Raw genomic sequence first — 23,558 nt, forward strand, 5'->3', positions numbered from 1 at the left:
GAGTGGCCTTTTATTGTCCCCAGCACAAGTTACACCTGTGTATTGATCATGCTGTTTAATCAGCTTCTTGATATGCCACACTTATCAGGTGGATTATCTTGGCAAAGAAGTGTTGACTAACAGGGATGTAAAAAAAATTGCACACATTTTTGAGAAATAAGCTTTGTGTATATGGAAAATGTTTGGAATCGTTTATTTCAGCTCATGAAATATGGAACCAACACTTTACATGTTGCGTTTATATTTTTGTTCCGTATACATTTAGCGGAATTTTATGAAGGAAAAATTCGTTTGAGAAGTTTTCAAAATACTTTCAATATTATTAATTTCCATGTCGGCTCTATTGCCGCGTTTACGTGCTAGGTGGAAGTAGGAAACTTGGATATTTCCAACTTGCTAACTCGTAGAAAGATGATCCCGAGTTTTCCACTCTGGAAGTATGAAATATGTCTGATGGCGTCTGACAGAGTTAGCACATCCAGTTAGTTGCATTTAATAAAACAGGTTGTTTCTTTACATGGTGGGACAGCTGATACTTATATCAAAATATATAGGCTATTTTAAATGTCGTTAATATTAAGAAAAATATTTGTGAAAAAAAAGTTCTGATTGTCCAGTCTTTCAAGAATCCCTGAGGTATATCTATGGCTCTGATAGCTGAACCATATGTTTGGATTTGTATAAATAAGAAGCAACTTTATATTAGTATGTCTTGCATTATTACTCATGTATTTATTTCACACTGTTAGGCAGGGGTACATCTTTGGAACTATCAGAATAGAATTGTTCACATATTCCCTTTCAGAACATGCAGCCCTAGACAGACCTATACTGTAGCTCAATGTATTTTGGCTGTGTGATGATGAATGGTGTAGGCTATGAGCCTAGAGAAACAATGGGCTTCAGTCTGGTCTGGTCTATGGTGGACACATCAATTATTCATCAATGGGCAGGTGTATCACCTGCACCCAAACAGAAAGGTAATTTTCTGAAAGGGAGCATGTGAGGTAATTATTTATGGTGTGTTACCTGATATACAGTGATGCTTGTGAGATACTGTTGGCAGGTGAGTCGAGGAGCTTCCACTGCAATTAAACCCATTCCACATGTTTATTTCCTTCCAGTATTTATTCAGTGTATGTACAGTATGTACACTGAACAAAAATATAAACACAACATGTAAAGTTTTGATCCCATGTTTCATGAGCTGAAATAAACAATGCCAGAAATGTTCCATACACACAAAAAGCTTATTTCTTTCAAATGTTGTGCACTAATTTTTTTTACATCCCTGTTAGTGAGCATGTATCTTTTGCCAAGATAATCCATTCACCTGAGAGGTGTGGCATGTCAAGAAGCTGATTAAACAGCATGATCATTACACAGGTGCACCTTGTGCTGGGGACAATAAAAGGTCACAGTAAAATGTGTAGTTTTGTCACGCAACACAATGCCACAGATGTATCAAGTTTTGAGGGAGAGTGCAATTGGAATGCTGATCGCAGGAACGTCCACCAGAGCTGTTGTTATTGTTATTTACTGTATTTTATTGTGTTACTTTTAATTATTTTTTACTTTAGTTTATTTGGTAAATATTTTATTAACTCTTCTTAAACTGCACTGTTGGTTAAGGGCTTGTAAGTAAGCATTTCACTGTAAGTTCTACCTACACTTCTTGTATTCGGCGCATGTGATAAATAAAGATTGATTTGAGCTGTTGCCAGACAATTGAATGTTTGTTTCTCTACCACAAGCCGCCTCCAATGTCGTTTTTGAGAATTTATCCAACCGGCTTCACAACCGCAGACCACGTGTATGGCCACGGGATGTCAACGTTGTGAACCGAGTGCCCCATGGTGGCAGGGAGATTATGGTATAACCTTGATAAAAAACACAATTGGCATTTTATCGATGGCAATTTGAATGCACAGAGATATCATGACGAGATCCTGAGGCCCATTGTCGTGCCATTCATCCGCCACCATCCCCTTGTGTTTCAGCATGATAATGCACGGCCCCATGTTGCGAGGCTCTGTGCACAATTCCTGGAAACTGAAAATGTCCCAGTTTTTCTAGGGCCTGCATACTCACCAGACATGTCACACATTGTGCATGTTTGGGATGCTCTGGATCGACGTATACGACAGCATGTTACAGTTCCTGCCAATATCCAGAAACTTCACACAGCCATTGAAGAGGAGTGGGACAACATTCCACAGGTCAAAATCAACAGTCTGATCAACTCTATGTGAAGGAAATGTGTCATGCTGCATGAGGCAAATGTTGGTCACACAAGATACTGACTGGTTTTCTGACCCATGACCCCACTTTATTTTTTTAAGGTATCGGTGACCAACAGATGTATATCTGTATTTCCAGTCATGTGAAATCCATAGATTATGGCCAAATTTATTTATTTCAATTGACAGATTTTTACATGATCTTTGAAATTGTTCCATGATGCGTCTATATTTTTGTTCTGTATATGTTGACATGATGCAAATCTTCTGTACATGTTAATAAAAAAACATACATTGTATTTTAATAGATTATTATCTTTCATCTGCACAGTTGTCGTTGTCAGTGTAGCCTAGTTATGCCATTTTACATAAATTGCATTCAACCCATCTTTCCTTATGTTGTCTTATTGTTTAATTGTTACATTTTAAATGAAGGGTAGAGGAATTTTGATTTTTTTGTTGTTGTTGTATAGGATGTTGCCACTGCAGTGAGGCGTCTTAGGTCCAGGTGGTATGGGGGCTCGGTCTCCCTGTCCACTACAGAGGTTTTACCACATCAAAGAGTCCCATAGCCTTTGATGCCAAACAAGGTTGAAATCCAATCCGCCTAGATAAATGTCCGATCAGGCAGCTGCACAGGGTAGCCTATGCACTGACATCGGCAAAGAGAGGTGAAGGTTTTAAACAATCAATTCCCGACTGTTTTTGTCTAACCAGTATCTCATACATTTGCCAAGGACATGCTCACAGATGAAGGCCTACATCTTACGAAACAAGAACGACTCTGTGCCTATAGGCCCAGCTGTAGGATATTAGTTTTTTTGGAAATCATAGCATGCCAAGTAATTTGGATAGATTGGCAAAACATTTACTGACATGGACATAATTGATAGCATCTTTGTCCTTTATTTTTTCTTTAGGCATATGAAGAATACTTGATTGTCCATTTCCCTTACAGTCGTCCAGGGTACCTTCGTCTTATCCTATCAGCACAGCGCCCACTTCTCGTCTCAAACGCCCACAACTTTACTAGCTTGCTAGGCTAATCACGTTTCGTTTCTCTGTTCTCCGCCATTTTGTAAGGGTATAAGAAAAGTCGGCCAAGCAAAACAGACTTGATGGTGTAATCAAACTGTGTAACTATCTAGTTTTGTGTTGGGCAATGGACGGGTAAGTTCAAGGTAGAAGTTATGTTCACGAGAAAAGAGCTACAAACGAATATGCACGTATTTAACTAAGTAATTATCTGTAAATTGCTATATCATGTAACGAAAATGAGCGGTGTTATATTTTGGTTGCGATGGAAACATGGTAAAACTGCTTTCTGTGTACCCGTTATAGACCCACTAATGTTAGATCGTTGCTTTGGTGTTTTAGTTAGCCTGGCGGTGCTATAAGTGTGTGTGTGTTTTTATTTTTTTAAATTAACATGTTACTTTTTGTCTGAATTCAATTGTTCTGTACCGTTATCTTATAAAAGCAAGACATTCAAGCTACTGGTGCATATTGCGTGGACTGAGCACTGCAGTTTTGCTCATCTGTGTTGCCGTTTGCGCATGTTGTAGCTAGCCACTGTACTGAACATTTTGAAACCACCTGTGGCAGTGCAATGTTACTTAACTAGCTAGAACGTTCTCCATATTCTACCTTATTGTCTGGCGAGCACAGCAGACTGTTAAATGACTGACAATTTAACTATATATTTTCTAGCTTTAGTTAAAAGTCTTGGCAACAACGTGGCTATGCATCTTGTTGTTCTGAAGGTCCGTTTCTACTGCAGAGATGAACAATATTCTAAACTTGAACATTAAAAAAAAGTTATTAATATTGCTAGACACATCGTTATGCTAGATTTGCAGCAACTTAAAAGTTCGGTCAAGTGAAAAGACAAGATAATGTGACTTAGCGAGCTACCAGGCTTGTTATTAACGCCACATTTCTTCCCTCCAGCCGTCCAGAGACTGATTTGTATCCCATGGGATCCACTTACGTCACTGAACTAGAGTAAGTCATTATTTAAGTATATTTATAAATGTAAGGTACCAGTTGATTCGTTGTGAATATCTGATAATAAACCTTTAGTTTTTTTGTGCGTATGTTGGAAAACATTTTTACATCTCATTCTTGTAGCATTGTGAGATGCTCATTGTTGATGCCGAATAACCCCCATAAGGGTGGTGAGTGTTAAGCCGGTTTCTCCGCATGCAATGACTTGGTGTGAGCATTGAGTGATTTGACCTGTAATTTGAGCTGTTGCATTGTCTCGCTCATCCTCCCCCTTCCCGTCAGTTTATCCTTTATTAGTCTACTTAGTGTCAAGCCTACTCTGAAAGCATGTCAATTTGACATGGAAAATAGGTTTGTTTTCCAATAGGTTTCAACATGTGTATAGTGGTAAGTATTTTATTTTTGTGCAAAAACGTATTTTTCATGGCTGCAGATATTTGGGTCTGGGGAGTTTGAGGGACATATTTGGCACACAATTGTCCTAAATAACAGTGCCTTGTCAATGCTGTTTTCAGCCAATGGTAAAACGATTTTAGTGATCACAAGTGGCGAATCTGTCATGTTGATTTAGGAAGGGTTGGAGATGGGGGGAAGCTTGAGGGAGCTCTTAGGCTGTGTTTCCTGCTTGTAGCTCATGAGAGGTTAATCTTGAACTGAGTGTCGGCAGGGCCAAGGCCCCAAATATGACTAATATTTCACGGGCAGAGCTGTGGGAAAGAGAATGTTTGCCCTGTTTTCTCTATTGGCCTTTAACATGAGGGTTATCAAGGGAATGCATTTAAATAGACTAGGGTTGGGTGGTATCCAGGTGTTTTCATACCGTCCCTGTACCATATTGGTGTGTATGGTATTACCAGCAGTGCACACAAGGGGCAATATTTCTTTACAAACTGAAAAAACAATAATATAAAATGTATGTGTTAAACAAATTTGGGCAGCATGGATTTTGGTCAAGGAGGGGATTGTCTCTGCTGTAACCAAGAAACTTGCTCTTGCAAGCTAGCCACTTAGCTAACAAGTTGGCAAACCAAGTGCATCGCTGGAGCCCTGAGCTTTAGCCAATTTATTTGGCACATCTTAAATAGTTCTAAGCAGTAGTGTATCAAACAGTTTTTTTTTCATAGAATGATAGGTCTATATTCATTTTTTACATGCTTCATTTAAAACATTTTTTAACATGCTTTCTTGTACATATTATGTACATTAAACATGTGAATACAGTTGGAAGTGGGGAACCACTTGACGATCTCCCAAGTAGGGCTTGTATTGCAAGAGTCAAGTTTTCATCAGCGTTTTATGTCCACTTGGTTTCGTCTCCTTCTGTGCTGTGTGCACCTACCCATTTTACACCAGAGATCTGAATACAGTGAGATGCTCATGTCTGCCCTAACAATGGGAGTCGTTGTCCCAAAGGCAGGAAGGCAGGTGACAAGCATGGGTCCAAATAAACTCATAGAAACGCACAGTTTGCTTTGCCTTACGCTTCGCCCCTTCCTCTTTGTTTACACACACCAATCCCTTCCCCATGCCACTCACAACAACAAAGATGAGAGATCACTTCCTCTATGACAAGCGGTTTCAACTCGCTATTAGTGTTTGAGTTTGGTCCAACAGAATCAGTCATATGGACAATGAAACACATTGAGACAATTTACTGTACTAGAGGAGACATCAACCTTCCTAACAATACCCCTTTTATGTCTCAACTCCTCAAATTGCACACAGCGCAGACGCTACTCGGTTTTTCACATACTGCTAGCACCATTTTAGCTGAAGACTGTCTAGTCTGTTTTGTAAATGTGCAATAAGCATGAAGCACAATTATATCAGAACAAAGTGGACAGGCAAGCATGCTGTTCCAAACAATTCAACTGTTCTGTCTTGTTAGTTAGCAAGTGGATCCAAATAGGCAAAACTTGAAATATAAAGATTAGCTAGCTACTCACTAGCATGTGGGCTTGTGCTTGAGTGTTTGAGACCTGTTACATTTTTTTCTAGAATGCCTGCTACAAGGAGTTAGTCATTATTAGTGAATGTGCATTATGTATGGTTCTGGTAAAAAACAAAAACATAAAATACTAAAAGGGAATTTTCATAGACATACAGTTGAAGTCGAAAGAGTTTACTTACACTTTAGCCAAATACATTTAAACTCCAGTTTTTTACAATTCCTGACATTTAATCCTAGTAAAGATTCGATTAGATTAGGATCACCACTTTATTTTAAGAATGTGAAATGTCAATAGTAGTAGAGAATGACTTATTTCAGATTTTATTTCTTATCACATTCCCAGTGGGTCCGAAGTTTACATGCACTCAGTTACTATTTGGTAGCATTGCCTTTTAAATTGTTTAACTTGGGTCAAACGTTTTGGGTAGTCTTCCACAAGCTTCCCACAATAATTTGGGTGAATTTTGGCCCATTCCACCTGACAAAGCTGGTGTAACTGAGTCGTGTTTGTAGGCCTCCTTGCGTATGCTTCATACGCATTTTCAGTTCTGCCCACAAATGTTCTATGGGATTGAGGTCAGGGCTTTGTGATGGCCACTCCAATACCTCGACTTTGTTGTCCTTAAGCCATTTTGCCACAACTTTGGAAGTATGCTTGGGGTCATAGTCCATTTGGAAGACCCATTTGCGACCAAGCTTTAAATTCATGACTGTTGTCTTGAGATGTTGCTTCAATATATCCACATAATTTTCCTGCCTCATAATGCCATCTATTTTGTGAAGTGCACCAGTCCCTCCTGCAGCAAAGCACCCCCACAACATGATGCTGCCACTCCCGTGCTTCATGGTTGGGATGGTGTTCTTTGGTTTGCAAGCCTCCCCCTTTTCTCTCCAAACATAACGATGGTCATTATAGCCCAACAGTTCTATTTGTTTCATCAGACCAGAGGACATTTCTCCAAAAAGTATGATCTTTGTCCCCATGTGCAGTTGCAAACCGTAGTCCGGCTTTTTTTGGCGGTTTTGGAGCCGTGGTTTCTTCCTTGCTGAGCGACCTTTCAGGTTATGTCAATATAGGACTCGTTTTACTGTGGATATAGATACGTTTGTACCCGATTTCTCCAGCATCTTCACACGGGCCTTTGCTGCTGTTCTGGGATTGATTTGCACTTTTCGCACCAAAGTACGGTCATCTCTAGGAAACAGAACGCGTCTCCTTCCTGAGCGGTATGACGACTGCGTGGTCCCATGGTGTTTATACTCGCATACTATTGTTTGTACAGATGAACGTGGTACCTTCAGGCGTTTAGAAATTACTCCCAAGGATGAACCAGACTTGTGGAGGTTTACAAATTTTTTTCTGGGGTCTTAGCTGATTTCTTTAGATTTTCCCATGATGCCAAGCAAAGAGGCACTGAGTTTGAAGGTACGCCTTGAAATACATCCACAGGTACACCTCCAATTTACTAAATTTATGTCAATTAGCCTATCAGAAGCTTCTAAAGCCATGACATCATTTTCTGGAATTTTCCGAGCTGTTTAAAGGCACAGTCAGCTTAGTGTATGTGAACTTCTGACCAACTGGAATTGTGATTCAGTGAAATAATATGTCTGTAAACAATTGTTGGAAAAATGAATTGTGTCATGCACAAAGTAGATGTCCCAAGTGATTTGCCAAAACTATAGTTTGTTAACAAGACATTTGTATGTAAAGTGTATGTAAACTTCTGACTTCAACTTTAACTGAAAGCCAGACCAGTGATTATTGCAAAAAAGCAGGTTAAACGATTTTGATAATGTAATTATTTTATTAGTGGGTCTTATGGTTGTGGAAGGCTTATAATTTAGGTATAATTTCGCATGCCCTGCATTCATTAGATTATTCCTGACTATTTGAAATGCAGTGCATTTGACCTTTTAATTGTACAACAAAGCTTATTTAGAAACCGTATATAAAACATTTTAGATTGTGAAGGCACTAAGTATTCATACCCCTTGACTTATTCCACAGTTTGTTGTTACAGCCTGAATTCAAAGTGGATTAAATATGTTTTTTTCTTCTTCATTTACACACAATACCCCATAATGACAGTGAAAACAACATGTTTTAGAAATGTCTTTAAATTGATTGAAAAGGAAATTCAGAAATCTCATTTACAAGTATAGATTTGTCATATTGTGTGATTGGTTATTGTCCTGCTGAAAGGTGCATTCAACTCCGTGCCTGGTGGAAAGCAGACTGAAGCAGGTTTTCCTCTAGGATTCTGGCTGTGCTTAGCTCCATTCAGTTACATTTTATCCTGGAAAAGGACTGGGGAGTTTAACCATTACAAGCATACCCATAACATGATGCAGCCACCACAATGCTTGAAAATATGGAGAGTGGTACGCAGTAATGTGTCGTACTGGATTTGCTCCAAACATAACACTTTCAGGACAAAAAGTCAATTGCTTTGCCACATTTTTTGCAGTTTTACTTTAGTGCCTTATTGTAAACAGGATGCATGTTTTAGAATAGTTCTATTCTGAGCAGGCTTCCTTCTTATCACTCTGTCAGTTAGGTTAGTATTGTGGAGTAACTACAACATTGTTGATCCGTCCTCCAGTTTTCTATCACAGTTATTAAACTCAGTAACTGTTTTGAAGTCACCATTGTCCTCCTGTTGAAATCCCTGAGTGGTTTCCTTCCTCTCCGGCAACTGAGGTGGAAAGGACGCCGGTAACTTTGTAGTGACGGGGTGTATTGATACCATCCAAAGTGTAATTAATAACTGTGTGGTTGAATCTGTGTTTGGAAATTGACTGCTCGATTGAGGGGCTTTACAGATAATTGAATGGGTGGGGTGAGGTATTCATTTAAAGAGAGAGATGAGGTTTCCTATAACAGGGAAAGCATATGGAAAAATGTTATGCCATTTTTGGATAAACAATAAAAATAAGGTGTGTGTGTGTGGTAAACACACAGGATTAAGAGGTATTATACATTTTGTTTTATGCGATAATCTTCATCAGCTAATGTAACTTTTTGTGAATTTTTAAGCATTACTGTAGTATATAAAACGCAACTCTCATAAGTTTCGTTCATATTTAACTGCCTGCTATTTATCTCAGAACAAATGTATACGAGCTCATAAGCCTGTGTTAACCACAGACCTTATTTTCTGCGTTTTATTACAAAACCCTATTCTTTCCCCATTAATTTAGCCCATAGCAATGGTTGAACAAACCAGAGGTCAATCATTTCAGTTTTTTAGGACCACACACTGACGAGCTGTAAAACTTCACTGAATCTGATGTTCTGCATGGTCCCTTATTGACTTCAGTACAGGCCTAAGTGCTGAGTGTAGGTGTTTTTTTTTTTTTTTTGCATATGAGTAATGAAGTGTTTGGTCTGAACTCGGCCATTTCTATCTGACGTGACATCCAGCTCTTATTTAACAGAACAATCTGTATTGTTGGCTAGGCAGCCTGTATAGCTCCTGTTTAAGGTTAGAACCTGGGACAATAAAACAAATACTGAGCAGCCTCATTGTGCAAATGTTGACTGACTGGCTTTTCCAACTTTTCTGCAACTGATAAACTAATCTAGTTGGCCAGCTGTTGCTTTTTCTCTACCATTTTGGGGATTCTTGAATCTTTACTGCACAATAGTGAACTTCTTAGTTCCTTAACCCTAGATTTTTGGAGTTTCAATTTTTCATTTATACTGCTTCTAACATTCCTGTCTTCTCTTTTCTTCACAGCAGTGTCCATGATATTACAGTTGGTACAAAGGTAGGCACCTCTTTTCTCCTTTTTCCTCTGCGACATTAGTGGTGTGGCGAAAAATCAATAGTTATATCGTCCAAGATACTGTGCTATGGATCTACTTTTCAGCATTTATTTCTATGACTAATCAACTCATTTTCTCATGCTCTCTTGTCTCTCTGCAGCAGACATATAGAGAGCAATATGTTTAGAACATTAACTCACAATAAAACCAGCAGTATCGAATCCCAATACATATCGAATTGGCACCTACGTTTCGTGATAATACCGTATCGTGACGTCCCTGGCAATTCCCAGCTCTATTCAACAAGGTGTTTGACTATGTCTTCAGATTAGGATGATTTATAGATGTAGCAGTGTGCTGTGCAGGATTTACAAATTGTAGCCCAGTTGTTTGTAAGGCTACATTTAGTCCTGTCATCTGGATCATTGGGGTCACACGGCCATGCCCAGTGTTGCTGCATCAGAAATGAAAGAGTTCAAAGAAGCTAGCATAGGAAGGCACGCCTACAACCAGTTTGGATCTGGCAATGGGAATATTCTGTTGCAAAGGTTGTGGTTTCAAATCCCCTTAAAGGTTCCTTTGTTTGTATGGTAGTTGGCTATTTAAACAGTGTTGTGAAACTGTAAAGGAGGCATTCACAAACTAGTAGTAGATACAATTAATGTTGCTTGTTTTGTTACATTTCGTTACACGTCAAGTAACGAAATGTACGTTTAATGCACGTTTAAATCTCTTAAACTGTTAGCATCCGGTGTGGTGAGAACATTGCTGTTGCTGTGGAAACGGTAGGGTGTAATTATTGGTCGTCTTTGGCATTGTGGCTGGAATACTCTCTGTGGTATTTTTGTCTTCCTTCGCTCTGGCTCCTCCAAGCCCTCTTCTCTCTTTAGGGACTTCTGTCTCATCGTCAGTACATGTCCCACTCACTTTTAGCCCCTCTAATTCTGTACCACTCGTATGATGGTCTCATCCCTCCCTTGAGACCCTTCCCAGGAAAATAACAGCTTTAAACACACACAATATCCCCCGTTGGAGCCCTGCAGTCTGTGGGCCGGGGCTAGCTAGCTTGAGCAAAAGCAGATGTTTCTAGATGGTGGAAGTTTGAACGAGTGCAGACACGCAGTGGTAAGTGCTAACTCGTCTCCCTGATGTTCAGTGGCTCCTCCAGGATATGTGGGCTTGGGATAGCGATCAAACGCTGTGTTCCTAGCTCGGCGTGTTAGTCGTCTGTGTTCTACAACACTGTTACTTCTGTCTTCCAGTTTACCCTTCAAAAGCCGCCCCACAGCAACCGCATTCCCCGCTGCTCTTTTAGATGGATAATATTCTGTGGTATGTTCCTAGCCACGGGGACCCGTAGCACAAAGACAGATTCTCACAGGTACCACATGTGTATATGAGAAGGCTATTTTGTTACGCACAAGCCAGCGGTAACCTTAAGATGGAGGTGGTGGTAATATGGAGTGGTTTATATTCACAGGAAAAGAGAGCAGTTTACTGGAATACGGGTGTTTTTTCCATCTGTTTTCTAATTGCCTCTTGGTTCCTGTTCTCCCCCGAGGTGTGTCATTACAAACTGCCGGCCTCAAATAATGGCCTGTTGACTGTATCAAAAAGGCCTGGAGGGTCTTGAATGGAACTAATTTAGATGGGTACCAAATGGTGTTCCTTTACTGTTAGGCTTAGTTAGTAATATTGTAAGAAGGCAAGTGCGGTATTTAGTTAGTTGGTTTATTCACTGGATCAGTTGTGGTTGACGGTGGTTATCCTGGAGAAAATTGTAACCCTTTTACATCATGTTCTTGAAATGCCACTATGGAGGTGTTATCTACTGTTTTACTCGTCAAATGCCCTTTGGGGCTTTTCCATCGGCTAACTAATATCCTATAACGTTGCATATTGTTCGCTTAATCTTTTAATCAAATTGGTGTGGGGAATGGGAAATTTAAAAAATACTGTTTACCTTGGCTGTGTTGATGTCCTCTATTGCATTCCTCAAGGATGGGAGAGGGTGGGGGCATGGGGATGAATGGAACCTATTCAGCACATGCAAATATGTTTCCCCCCCATTTTCTACATGCATGTTGTTCTTTTGGCCTCTGTTTCCCAACACAAGCTAATTAGGAAAAATATGGTAAAGAGCCTGTTTTTGATCATTGCAGTCACCATTAGCAAACGTTGTTTGGTAGCCAGCACATCCCTAGTCACGTCCTCAGAGCATGTGCAGACCAGCTGGCTGGTGTGTTTACGGACATATTCAGTCTCTCCCTATCCCAGTCTACAGTCTCCACATGCTTCAAGATGGCCACCATTGTTCCTGTTCCCAAGAAAGCTAAGGTAACTGAACTAAATGACTATTGCCCCGTAGCACTCATGTCTGTCATCATGAAGTGCTTTGAGAGACTAGTCAAGGATCAAATCACCCGACCTGTCACTCTAGACCCACTTCAATTTTCTTACTGACCCAATCGGTCCACAGACGATGCAATCGCCGTCACACTGCCCTGTCCCATCTGGACAAGAGGTATACCTATGTGAGAATGCTGTTCATTGACTGTAGCTCAGCATTCAACACCATAGTACCCTCCAAGCGCATCATTAAACTCGATGCCCTGGGTCATTGGGTGCTGGACTTCCTGGTGGGCCGCCCGCGTGTGGTGAAGGTAGGAAACAGCATCTCCACTTTGCTGTGGGGCCCCACAAGGGTGTGTTCTCAGCCTCCTCCTGTACTCCCTGTTCACCCATGACTGCGTGGCCATGCACGCCTTCAACTCAATCATTAAGTTTGCAGACGACACAATAGTAGTAGGCTTGATCACCAACAACGACGAGACAGCCTACAGGGAGGAGGTGAGGGCCATTGAGTGTTGTCAGGAAAATAATCTCTCACTCAATGTCAACAAAACAAAGGAGATGATCGTGGACTTCGGGGAAACTGCAGAAGAAGCACCCCCCTGTCCACATCGATGGGACAGCAGTGGAGAAAGTGGAAAGTTAAGTTCCTCAGTGTACATATCATGGACAAACTGAAATGGTCCACCCACACAGACCATGTGGTGAAGGTGGCAAAATTGCACCGCCCACAACCGCAGGCCACTCCAGAGGGTTGTGCAATCTACCTGCCCTCCAGGACACCCACAGCACCCGATGTCACAGGAAGGCCAAATATTATCAAGGAAAACAACCACCTGAGCCACTGCCTGTTCACCCCGCTACCATCTAGCAGGCGAGGTCAGTATAGGTGCATCAAAGTTGGGACCAAGAGACTGAAAAACAGCTTCTATCTCAAGGCCATCAGACTGTTAAATATCCATCACTAACACAGAGGCTGCTGCCTACATACAGACTTGAAATCATTGGCCACTTGAGTAAATGGAGCACTTGTCACTTTAATGATGCCATTTTAATAATGTTTACATATCTAGCATTCCCTCAAACTTCTCTATAACACAAGTCACTTCATTAACATTTGTAAACCTATGGCCTTAGCACAGCATTTTGAAACATTGCTGCTTAACTGAGTTTTCTGACAAAGGTGCCTGTTCTGATCGTGTAGTTTTATTTTATAGAACATAATATTTAACGGGCTTAACACTTCACAGCCCAATACATACGTTTTAGTCTAATCAAAAAGTGGCTAGGAGACAGTCTGGCCAATTGATTGCAGTAACTGTTTTTTCTCACCAGTGTAAAGGCCATTGGTGAGAATGTTATACCCATTTCAGACTGAAGATGTGATATATAACCCATTGAAAAAAAGATGTGTATATGACCCCCCCCCCCTTTTCAAATAGCCTTTTATTTACCTCTTTCTTGCCTGTGTGTACATCTCCACCCCTTTATACATATCAGTGGGTAACTGGAGGGGTGGGTGATGGTGTTAAAACCATGGGGCCTTTTTGCATTTCAAATTCGGGAGGTGTTTAAAAATGGAAGTGTAAATTAATTTACCTGCAAAAAAGCAGAGAACCATTCACACAGACCTGATACCTGTATTGTCCTGTATGCAGGATTCATGACTTGGTCTTTAGGTGGATTTCAATAAGACATATTTTTTTTTACTCCCTACCCTTTTCAGATATACAGTAAGCTGGTATAAAAAAAAACAGACATGGTAAATTAGTGGAATTTTGGTCTGTGTGTGAGGGATATTAGTGGCAGACAAAGCCTGCTCTCTGACTTGCCTGCCAGCCCTGCAATATCCTATTTAAAGTGTCATCTATAACAGCACCAGGAACATGCATTTAGCTACTAAGCCTCTTTAAAGACCTTTACCCACACTAGCCCCCCTGCCCCTCATGTATGGTTTTCATTGAGTCCCAACCTAGTGGAATTTGGAGTGGCTGGTTGGGGAGAGGAGAGGGCGTTCTGTTGGCGTCTCAGCCCTGTGGAAGTCTGTTTATTTGTGTACTCCGGTGATCACTTGAAAAGAGCTGGCTAGCGGACGGTGGCTAGCTTTTTCAGTTTCCCCTTTTTGTTTATGTTTATATAGAGGACAGCTGGTGTGCAGCCTCTTTACAGATGTTGTAAAGCATACTTCACTCTACCTCCCATTTTTATAGGATCTTGAACATTTGAAGTCTGAAGTTTACATACTTAGGTTGGAGTCATTAACTCGTTTTTCAACCACGCCACAAATGTCTTGTTAACAAACTACAGTTTTGGCAAGTGACTTAGGACATCTACTTTGCATTTTTCCAATAATTGTTTACAGACAGATTCTTTAAACAGCTTGGAAGTTTCCAGAAAATTATGTTATGGCTTTAGAAGCTTCGATTAGGCTTATTGACAAGATTTAAGTCAATTGGAGGTGTGGATGTATTTCAAGGCCTACCTTCAAACGCAGTGCGTCTTGGCTTGATATCATGGGAACACCAAAAGAAATCAGCCAAGACCCCAGAAAAAAAATTGTAGACCTCCCAAGTCTGGTTTATTCTTGGGAGCAATTTCCAAATGCCTGAAGGTACCACGTTCATCTGTTCAAACAATAGTACGCAAGTATAAACACCATGGGACCACGCAGCTGTCATACCGCTCAGGAAGGAGACGCGTTCTGTTTCCTAGAGATGACCGTACTTTGGTGTGAAAAGTGCAAATCAATCCCAGAACAACAGCAAAGGCCCTTGTGAAGATGTTGGAGAAATCGGGTACAAAAGTATCTATATCCACAGTAAAGCGAGTCCTATATCGACATAACCTGAAAGGTCGCTCAGCAAGGAAGAAACCACTGCTCCAAAACCACATTAAAAAAGCCGGACTACGGTTTGCAACAGCACATGGGGACAAAGATCATACGTTTTGGAGAAATGACCTCTCGTCTGACGAAACAAAAACGTTTGGGCTATAATGACCATCGTTATGTTCGGAGGAGAAAGGGGATGCTTGCAAGCCGAAGAACACCATCCCAACCGTGAAGCATGGGGGTGGCAGCATCATGTTGTGTGGGTGCTTTGCTGCAGGAGGGACTGGTGCACTTCACAAAATAGATGGCATCTTGAGGGAGGAAAATTGTGGATATATTGAAGCAACATGTCAGGAATTTAAAGCTTGGTCGCAAATGGGTCTTCCAAATGGACAATGACCCCAAGCATACTTCCAAAGTTGTGGAAAATGGCTTAAGGACAACAAAGTCAAGGTATTGGAGTGACCATCAAAGTCCTGACCTCAATCCCATAGAACATTTGTGGGCAGAACTGAAAAAGCATGTGCGAGCAAGGAGGCCTACAAACCTGACTCAGTTTCACCAGCTCTGTCAGGAGGAATGGGCCAAAATTCACCCAACTTATTGTGGGAAGCTTGTGGAAGGCTCCCCAAAACATTTGACCCAAGTTAAACAATTTGAAGGCAATGCTACCAAATACTAATTGAGTGTATGTAAACTTCTGACACACTGGGAATGTGATGAATGAAATAAAAGCTGAAATGAATCATTCTCTCTACTATTATTCTGAGGCATATGTAAACTTCCGACTTCAACGGTAGACCTTCGCCAAATGCATTTAAACTGTTTTTCACAATCCCTGACATGTTAATCCAATTAATCTCCCCGCCTCATGTCCGTTAGATCACCACTTTATTTTTAAGAATGTGAAATGTCAGAATAATAGCAGAGAATGATTGAGTTGTTTCAGCTTTTATCTCCCCTTTTTCATCAACATGACAATAGTCATTATGTTTCATCAGACCAGCTAACATTTCTCCAAAAAGTACCATCTTTGTCCCCATGTGCAGTTTCAAACTGTAGTTGTACTGTGGTTATTTTTATGGCGGTTTTGGAGCAGTGGTTTCTCCTTGCTGAGCGGCCTTTCGGGTTATGTTGATATAGGACTCGTTTTACTATGGATATAGATACTTTTGTACCTGTGATTGAAAAACGAGTTCTAATGACTCCAACCGAACAATGTAAACTTCCGACTTCAACTGTATGTATGTATGTTTTAAATCAGAATTTAGCTTGGTTGACTCTTTCTTTACTAATATGAGTTTGTAGATTAAAGACTATTTGGACTGTGCTGCTTTTGGTAAGATACCAAGAAAATAACATTTTAAGATTGTTTCAAGCTAACGGATGGTTATTTATTTTTATTTTACCAGGTAAGTTGACTGAACACATGTTTCATTTACAGCAACGACCTGGGGAATAGTTAGAGGGAGGGGGGTGAATCAGCCAATTGGAAGCTGGGGCTCACTAGGTGGCCATGGTGGTATGAGGGCCAGATTGGTGAATGGAGCTTTTAGCTAGTGAGTTTTGGGGGCTTGGCCCACACTGAGGAAAGCGTGAACGGGTCACCATCTGAGCCGTCTCCAACCCCCACTAGTAACCACCCGGGGTTGACTAGACTACGGGGGTGATGTACCGCCAGGCCAGTGACTCTGGTTTCTGTTCCCCCTCCCTCCCCCGCCCTCATTCTTGCAGTTTGGCGACCAAGAAATGGAGTTGTTTTTCCCCTTCCCTCTGGTTCTCTCACTAAAACCTATGCCAGTACTGTGACCCCCAACACCCATAGTTGCGTGCATGCACATACAATGCATAGGCAGTGGGGGTAGGAGTTGAGTGGGACAGGGTGTGACCATAGAGGACCTAATGAGGTTACAAGTCCTGTGATTGGATCCCCATCAGTCTGCATATGGTCCCATCTATGCACATCCCTCTCTGCTTTTGTCTGCGAATGACGTTGGTACGTTGGCCTCACCATTTGGTCATCTACTTGTAGCTCAGGGGTGGTCCTAGAACCTTTCCTGTTAGCTAAGAAGCTGACCCTTTCCTGTTTTCCTGTTCCCATTGTCACAAGGCGATGCCTGCTGGCCCGTGTTTGACTCAATGGGTCTCCTGTTTGAAGGCAAGGCTGTTGAAGGATCATGACTTCTAGGCTATCTGTTAGTTTAGGCTGTGATGGTGACGACCTGTGACTGGGACAACCCGTGCCATTGTCAATATCTGTCTCCCCATTGTTTTGTAAGGTCAAAGTGGATGGTTTACTTCGTGGCTATTGTTACGTTTCTTTTGTGCTACCAATGTACATGGGAAGTTGTTTTTCCCTTTATCAGTTCATGCCGGTGGGGAGATTCTGCATTGGTCTCAACATGTCCTTTCCCCTTTGCAGAGAGGATCAGACGAGCTTTTCTCCTGCGCCTCAAACGGACCCAATATAATGACCTGCGCAGCAGGTATGTTTTGAAAACGCAATTTTTTTGTTTTAATATCAAAGAAATTAACAAACTTTTTAAAGTTGAGCATCACCTCTTCCAACACATCTATTTCTCCAAAAGGATGTACATCCAAACTGTGCTCTGCATTTCTTCCACAGCCAATGGCAATGACAGCAAGAAGTTCAAAGGTGACATAAGGAGCCCGGTCATCCCGTCGCGTGTAATCCACATGCGCAAGCTCCCTGACGACATCAACGAGGCTGAGGTCATCTCCCTGGGCCTGTCCTTTGGTAAAGTCACCAACCTGCTCATGCTCAAAGGAAAAAACCAGGTAAGTGTTCTTGCATGCATTTCTATTCCAGAACTAATAGACCTGATTAAAGCCCAGGGGCTACAGCAAAATTGTGAGATGTCTGGGGGGTCCCCGAGAAGAGGTTTGAGAACCACTGGCTCATTAGATTTAGCAGGTGGTGGTGGTAGTAGCAGCTGCCAAGTGTTATCCAGAAAGGAACATGTAGTGCTGTTCAGAGATGTTATTCTTTTTGCTTTCTCCTGTGTGTCCAGGCCTTCGTAGAGATGAACACGGAGGACGCGGCCCAGGCCATGGTCAGCTATTATGCCTCTGTGACGCCCGTCATCCGCAACCATCCCATCTTCCTGCAGTACTCCAACCACCAGGAGCTCAAGACTGACAACTCCCCCAACCAAGTGGTGAGTCACCTTCATGTAGTGTGCATCCTTCTCAACTTTTCACAGCCCTTTATCTGCTCAGGTGTACTCTTGTGGAAGGCCATAAGAGAAGTTGTAGGCCTACATATGGACTTGACTCGGACTTTTCATTAAGATTGTTTTGTTTGTAGGAAGCGCTGAGCAAAGACTTTGAGGCTTAGAGCCAACATGAAGTGGGTTTCCTCTTAAGAGATATTTTGAACCGGCCATGGAAGCTACGGGCTCTAGCTCGCCCCTCTTCCTGTTTTTCAGGGTCAGAATGACTCATTTGGGAACTGTTCTTGCCAGGCCTTGAGTGACTGCACAAGCAAACCACCTGTCTACTTGTCAGCATCGTAGCTGACAACAGCCAATCAGAATTAAGATTTTCCATGTTAGTGAAAAGGGAGCTGTCGGCATTCGACTGCTAATTTGTTCAACTTCTACCTTCTTTTGCAGTGTGCTTCACAAGCTTAAAGGCTTGTTTACCTTTCCCTGCATATCTTGTGGTTGAGTGTGTACTATGCGCCCTCCAAATGAGGCACTCCCCTGGGAGACTGCATGCCAATGGCGACGAATGGAAGCCTCAGTTGTGCTCTCTTTGCTCCCCGCTCAAATGACTCCGCTCTTAGTCTTATCTGCTCATTGACCCATACAGTGAACATGCACTGCTGCGGTGCACATAAAAATTCCAAGATGTTTGTTTTGCTGATATGAAGTTTCTCTCCATGGGGTGTTTTTCTTCCCACCAGGTGTATTACACTCACAAATAGGCCCCAGAGTTTCCACTGATGTGTATACAAACATGTCACCCCCCCCCCACACACACACACACACACACACACACACACACACACACAGATACAGCTATTTCACTTGTGAATGTCAAGCAACTAGGGACTTAGGCTATATTGCTAACCTGAGTTTATTCTGTCAGGTGAAACTTAAAGATCTTAACTTATTTAAATGTTATGTGTAGAACACAGATGACTGTCTGTGGTAGAGGTCGACCTAAGGCATGGCCGATTTTAATTAGGGCCGATTTCAAGTTTTCAGAACAATTGGTAATCAGCGTTTTTGCAATTACATTGCACTCCATGAGGAGACTGCGTGGCAGGCTGACCACCTGTTACGCGAGTGCAGCAAGGAGCCACAGTAAGTTGCTAGCTAGCAGTAAACTTATCTTATAAAAAAATGATAACATAATCACTAGTTAACTACACATGTTTGACGTTAACTAGCTTGTCCTGCATTGCATATGATCAATGCGTTGCCTGTTAATCTATGATCGAATCACAGCCTACTTTGCCAAACGGAAGATTTAACAAAAGAGCATTTGCGAAAAAGCAGAATTGCTGCACGAATGTACCTAACCATAAACATCAATGCCTTTCTTAAAATCAATACACAAGTTTTTTTTTTTTTTTTTTAAACCTGCATATTTAGTTAATATTGCCTGCTAACAATTTATTTTAACTAGGTAATTTGTCACTTTTATTGCGTTCATTGTACGCAGTCAGGGTATGTGCAACAATTAGTACGCAGCGAGCCAAGCGGCCCTAACTTGCCAGGATTTTACATAATTATGACATAACATTGAATGTTGTGCAATGTAACAGCAATATTTAGACTTACGGATGCCACCCTTTCGATAAAATACGGAACGGTTCTGTATTTCACTGAAAGAATAAACATTTTGTTTTCGCAATGATAGTTTCCAGATTTGACAATAGTGACCAAAGGCTCGTTTTTCTATGATTTGATAGAGCAGTCTGAGCGGTGGTATGCGGCAGCAGGCACGTAAGCATTCATTCAGACTTTACTGTGTTTGCCAGCAGCTCTTAGCAATGCTTGTATCAAAGCACTGTTCATGACTTCACCTAATGAGATTAGGCTGGCAATTCAAAGTGCCCATTAGAACATCCAATAGTCAAGGTATGTGTTTTTGCATTATTTAAACCAAATTGAGCATGTTTCATTATTTGAGACTAAATAGATTTTTTTATGTATCATATTTATTTTAAAATAGTGTTCATTCAAGTATTGTTGTAAGTGTCATTATTACAAAAATATATACAATTTTTTTTTAAATTTTATAAAATTTTTAATGTAAAAAAAAATTGTTGGCTTTCTTTGGTCCTCCAGTAATTGGTATCGGCGTTGAACAATCTAAATTGGTCGACCTCTAGTCTGGGAGTCACGTCAGCTTGACTCGTTACATTTCTATCTGAGCTTTTCAACTCTTCCACTGAACCACCCTCCTCTCTTCCCCTCCCCACAGAGAGCCCAGGCGGCACTGCAGGCGGTGAACGTATTGCAGACGGGGGGCATGCCCATGGCAGGGGTGGATGCCTCGGCCGGCATGAGCGGGGCCAGCCCCGTCCTGCGGGTCATAGTGGAGAACCTCTTCTACCCCGTCACCCTGGACGTGCTGCATCAGGTAACACACTCATTACATGTATGAATGTTTAGGTCTATGTTTTTATTCCCCCTGACCATGCTGTCGTCGCTCACAGATCTTCTCCAAGTTCGGAGCGGTGCTGAAGATCATCACTTTCACCAAAAACAACCAGTTCCAGGCCCTGCTGCAGTACTCTGACGGCCTGACTGCTCAGCACACGAAACTTGTGAGTGGCACCCTCCACCTGTCACAATAATACACAGCACTTCATTGTATTCTTAGATCCTGACTTGAATGTGTTAACATTTTGAAAATGGGGGGGAAAGGAATACTCTGAAAGACGAATGGGCAAATCCTGGCTATTTGGACACTTTTATGGATAGTTTAATGTTGAAACTGTTGCCCTGTGTTGAAGTCTTTAGATGGGCAGAACATCTACAACGCCTGCTGCACCCTCCGCATCAACTTCTCCAAGCTGACCAGCCTGAATGTGAAGTACAACAATGACAAGAGCCGGGACTACACGCGTCCCGACCTGCCCACGGGGGACAGCCATCCCTCAATCGACCACCAGGCTATGGCTGCAGCCTTCGGTGAGTACTATGGTAAATATGTTTAAAATACCTCCCGTCCTTCCTCGCTTTTCATTTCGACACAACTGAACAGGTGGGGAGCTACACTACATGACCAAAAGTATGTTGGCACCACCTCCTTGAACATCGCCTTCCAAAATCAAACCAGGAAAAACAACCCCAGACCATTATTCCTCCTCCAACGAAGTTTACAGTTGGCACTATGCAGCGGGGCAGGTAGCGTTCTCCTGGCATCCACCAAACCCAAATTAATCCGTCGGACTGCCAGACGGTGAAGTGTGATTCATCACTCCAGAGAATACATTTACGCTGCGCTAGAGTCCAATGGCAGAGAGCTTTACACCACTCCAGCTGACGCTTGCCATTGCGCATGGTGATTTTAGGCTTGTGTGCGGCTGCTCGACCATGGAAACCCATTTCATGAAGCTCATGGCGAGCAGTTATTGTGCTGACTTTGCTTCCAGAGGAAGTTTGGAACTCTAGTGTTGAGGACAGATCATTTTTACGCGCTTCAGCACTGTTCCCATTCTGTGAATTTGTGTGGCCTATCACTTTGCGGCTGTGCCGTTGTTGCTCCTAGACGATTCCACTTCATAAGAACGGCACCTACAGTTGACCGGAGCAGCTCTAGCAGGGCAGAAATTTGACGAACTGACTTTTTGGAAAGGTGGCATCTTATGACGGTGCTACGTTGAAAGTCACTGAGCTCTTCAATAAGGCCATTTTACTGGCAATATTTGTCTATGGAGATTGCATGGCTGTGTGCTCAATTTATACACCCGTCAGCAATGGGTGTGGCTGAAATAGCCAAATCTAAATCTACTAATTTGAAGGGGTGCCAACATACTTTTTTTGTTTGTGTATATATTGTATATGGCTGACCCCTATACCTTTCCCCCCTGTATAATAATTTGAACATTTGTTTGTATAATTTACAATAGATTGATCAATTCAAGCAATCGATTAACACTCTGTATCCATGTGTTTTTCCTCAAGGTCCTCCTGGGATTATCTCGGCCAACCCATATGCGGGAGCTCACGCCTTCCCCCCAGCCTTCACCATTCAGCAAGCTGCAGGTTAGTTGGCTCCTCCTCTGACGCTCGGCTCCTGACCAACATTGGATTGTACATAAGACTTTTTCACTAGAACTTTACATTTAAAGGGGGAAACTGTCCTCATCTACTACCATTGAGTGGCTACACTGACTAGTTTGATACTTTTGCAGACCTTGACCTATGAGCAGATTAGTGTCAATTGTGCGGCTTCCTGTCCAGCCGTTTATCTGTCAACCCATTTCGAAGCTTGTTCACTGAATTGTTATCCCGCTCCATTTGCTTCCCTCCACAGGCCTGGCGATGCAGGGGGTTCCTGGAGGCCTGGCGATGCAGGGTGTTCCTGGAGGCCTGGCCCATCTGACCATGCCTGGAGCTGCAGCGGCTGCAGGCAGAATGGGCTTCCACCAACTCACCGGTGGCAACTGTGTTCTGCTGCTCAGTAACCTCAACCCAGAGGTTAGTCCTGCCTTGCCTTACTCTCGCACCCTGGTGGCCCAGGAGTCTCCAGCTGTGAGCTTCTCTGTAGATGTGGGTTTCCTTCCTATTTCCTACCCTGTTCCCCCAAGTGTGCACTTGCTCTCTCTTCCTTCATGTGTTTTTAAAGGAAGTTGATTGTCATAAGTCTGGGCTACTCAACACCATATTTCGTCCCGCCAGGTACTTACTTTTAAATCCATGAGAGGAAGTGACTGAGTGCACACTTTGGGGGAAAAGTGTAGAGAGCTTCCAGGCTTTTTGTCATGATTCGTCCAGTTGCGTTCGATTTCGCGCTTTTGCCCAATTGTCATTTTAGCTTAGTTTAAATTTATTTAATAAAAGAAAAACAAATTGGGGGTGGCTAATGTATTCCACAAGGTTTTATGGGAACCTAGTCACGAAAGGACAAAGGTTGAAGTCGTCCAACCCTAATATAGCACCTCCCTTTTCCTCTGTCAACTCCTTCAAGAAGGCATTGCATACAAGTCCAGTGTAGCAGAGCTCTTGGTTTCTTCTTCCCTAGTTTTTCTTCCCTCTCTCACTCCTGTGTTGTACCATCCCGTTACTGGTGTTTCACAGGCAGAAGATACAAACACTTAGGAGATACATTTATGTTGACTCATTCAATCATTATTATAATTCTAAATATTGGCACGTTTTCATTAAATCAAAATGCAGATTCGCTTTTGCGGCCTTCTCATGC

The 23,558-nt window shown here is 42.1% G+C and overlaps 1 protein-coding gene across 6 annotated transcripts in view; it reads left to right on the top strand.

Moving 5' to 3' along the window:
* Positions 1–3,281: 3,281 nt before the first annotated feature.
* Positions 3,282–23,558, top strand: part of LOC135524706 (polypyrimidine tract-binding protein 1-like) — a 28,182-nt gene continuing 7,905 nt past the window's right edge. Inside the window, exons 1-12 of one of the 6 annotated variants that reach the window (XM_064952472.1) lie at positions 3,283–3,410; positions 4,191–4,244; positions 4,371–4,417; positions 9,942–9,972; positions 17,575–17,638; positions 17,779–17,951; positions 18,185–18,331; positions 20,610–20,768; positions 20,845–20,955; positions 21,145–21,334; positions 22,319–22,399; positions 22,671–22,834. In XM_064952472.1, the coding sequence (XP_064808544.1) occupies positions 17,623–17,638; positions 17,779–17,951; positions 18,185–18,331; positions 20,610–20,768; positions 20,845–20,955; positions 21,145–21,334; positions 22,319–22,399; positions 22,671–22,834 (1,041 nt within the window). In that variant the 5' untranslated portion in view covers positions 3,283–3,410; positions 4,191–4,244; positions 4,371–4,417; positions 9,942–9,972; positions 17,575–17,622. Of the gene's footprint in view, positions 3,411–4,190; positions 4,245–4,370; positions 4,418–9,941; positions 9,973–17,574; positions 17,639–17,778; positions 17,952–18,184; positions 18,332–20,609; positions 20,769–20,844; positions 20,956–21,144; positions 21,335–22,318; positions 22,400–22,670; positions 22,835–23,558 lie in introns of all 6 variants that reach the window. The other 5 variants (XM_064952473.1, XM_064952470.1, XM_064952469.1 and 2 more) reach the window with 5 other exon arrangements.

This window comes from Oncorhynchus masou, chromosome 31 (genome assembly GCF_036934945.1).
Source record: "Oncorhynchus masou masou isolate Uvic2021 chromosome 31, UVic_Omas_1.1, whole genome shotgun sequence".
NCBI lineage: Eukaryota > Metazoa > Chordata > Actinopteri > Salmoniformes > Salmonidae > Oncorhynchus > Oncorhynchus masou.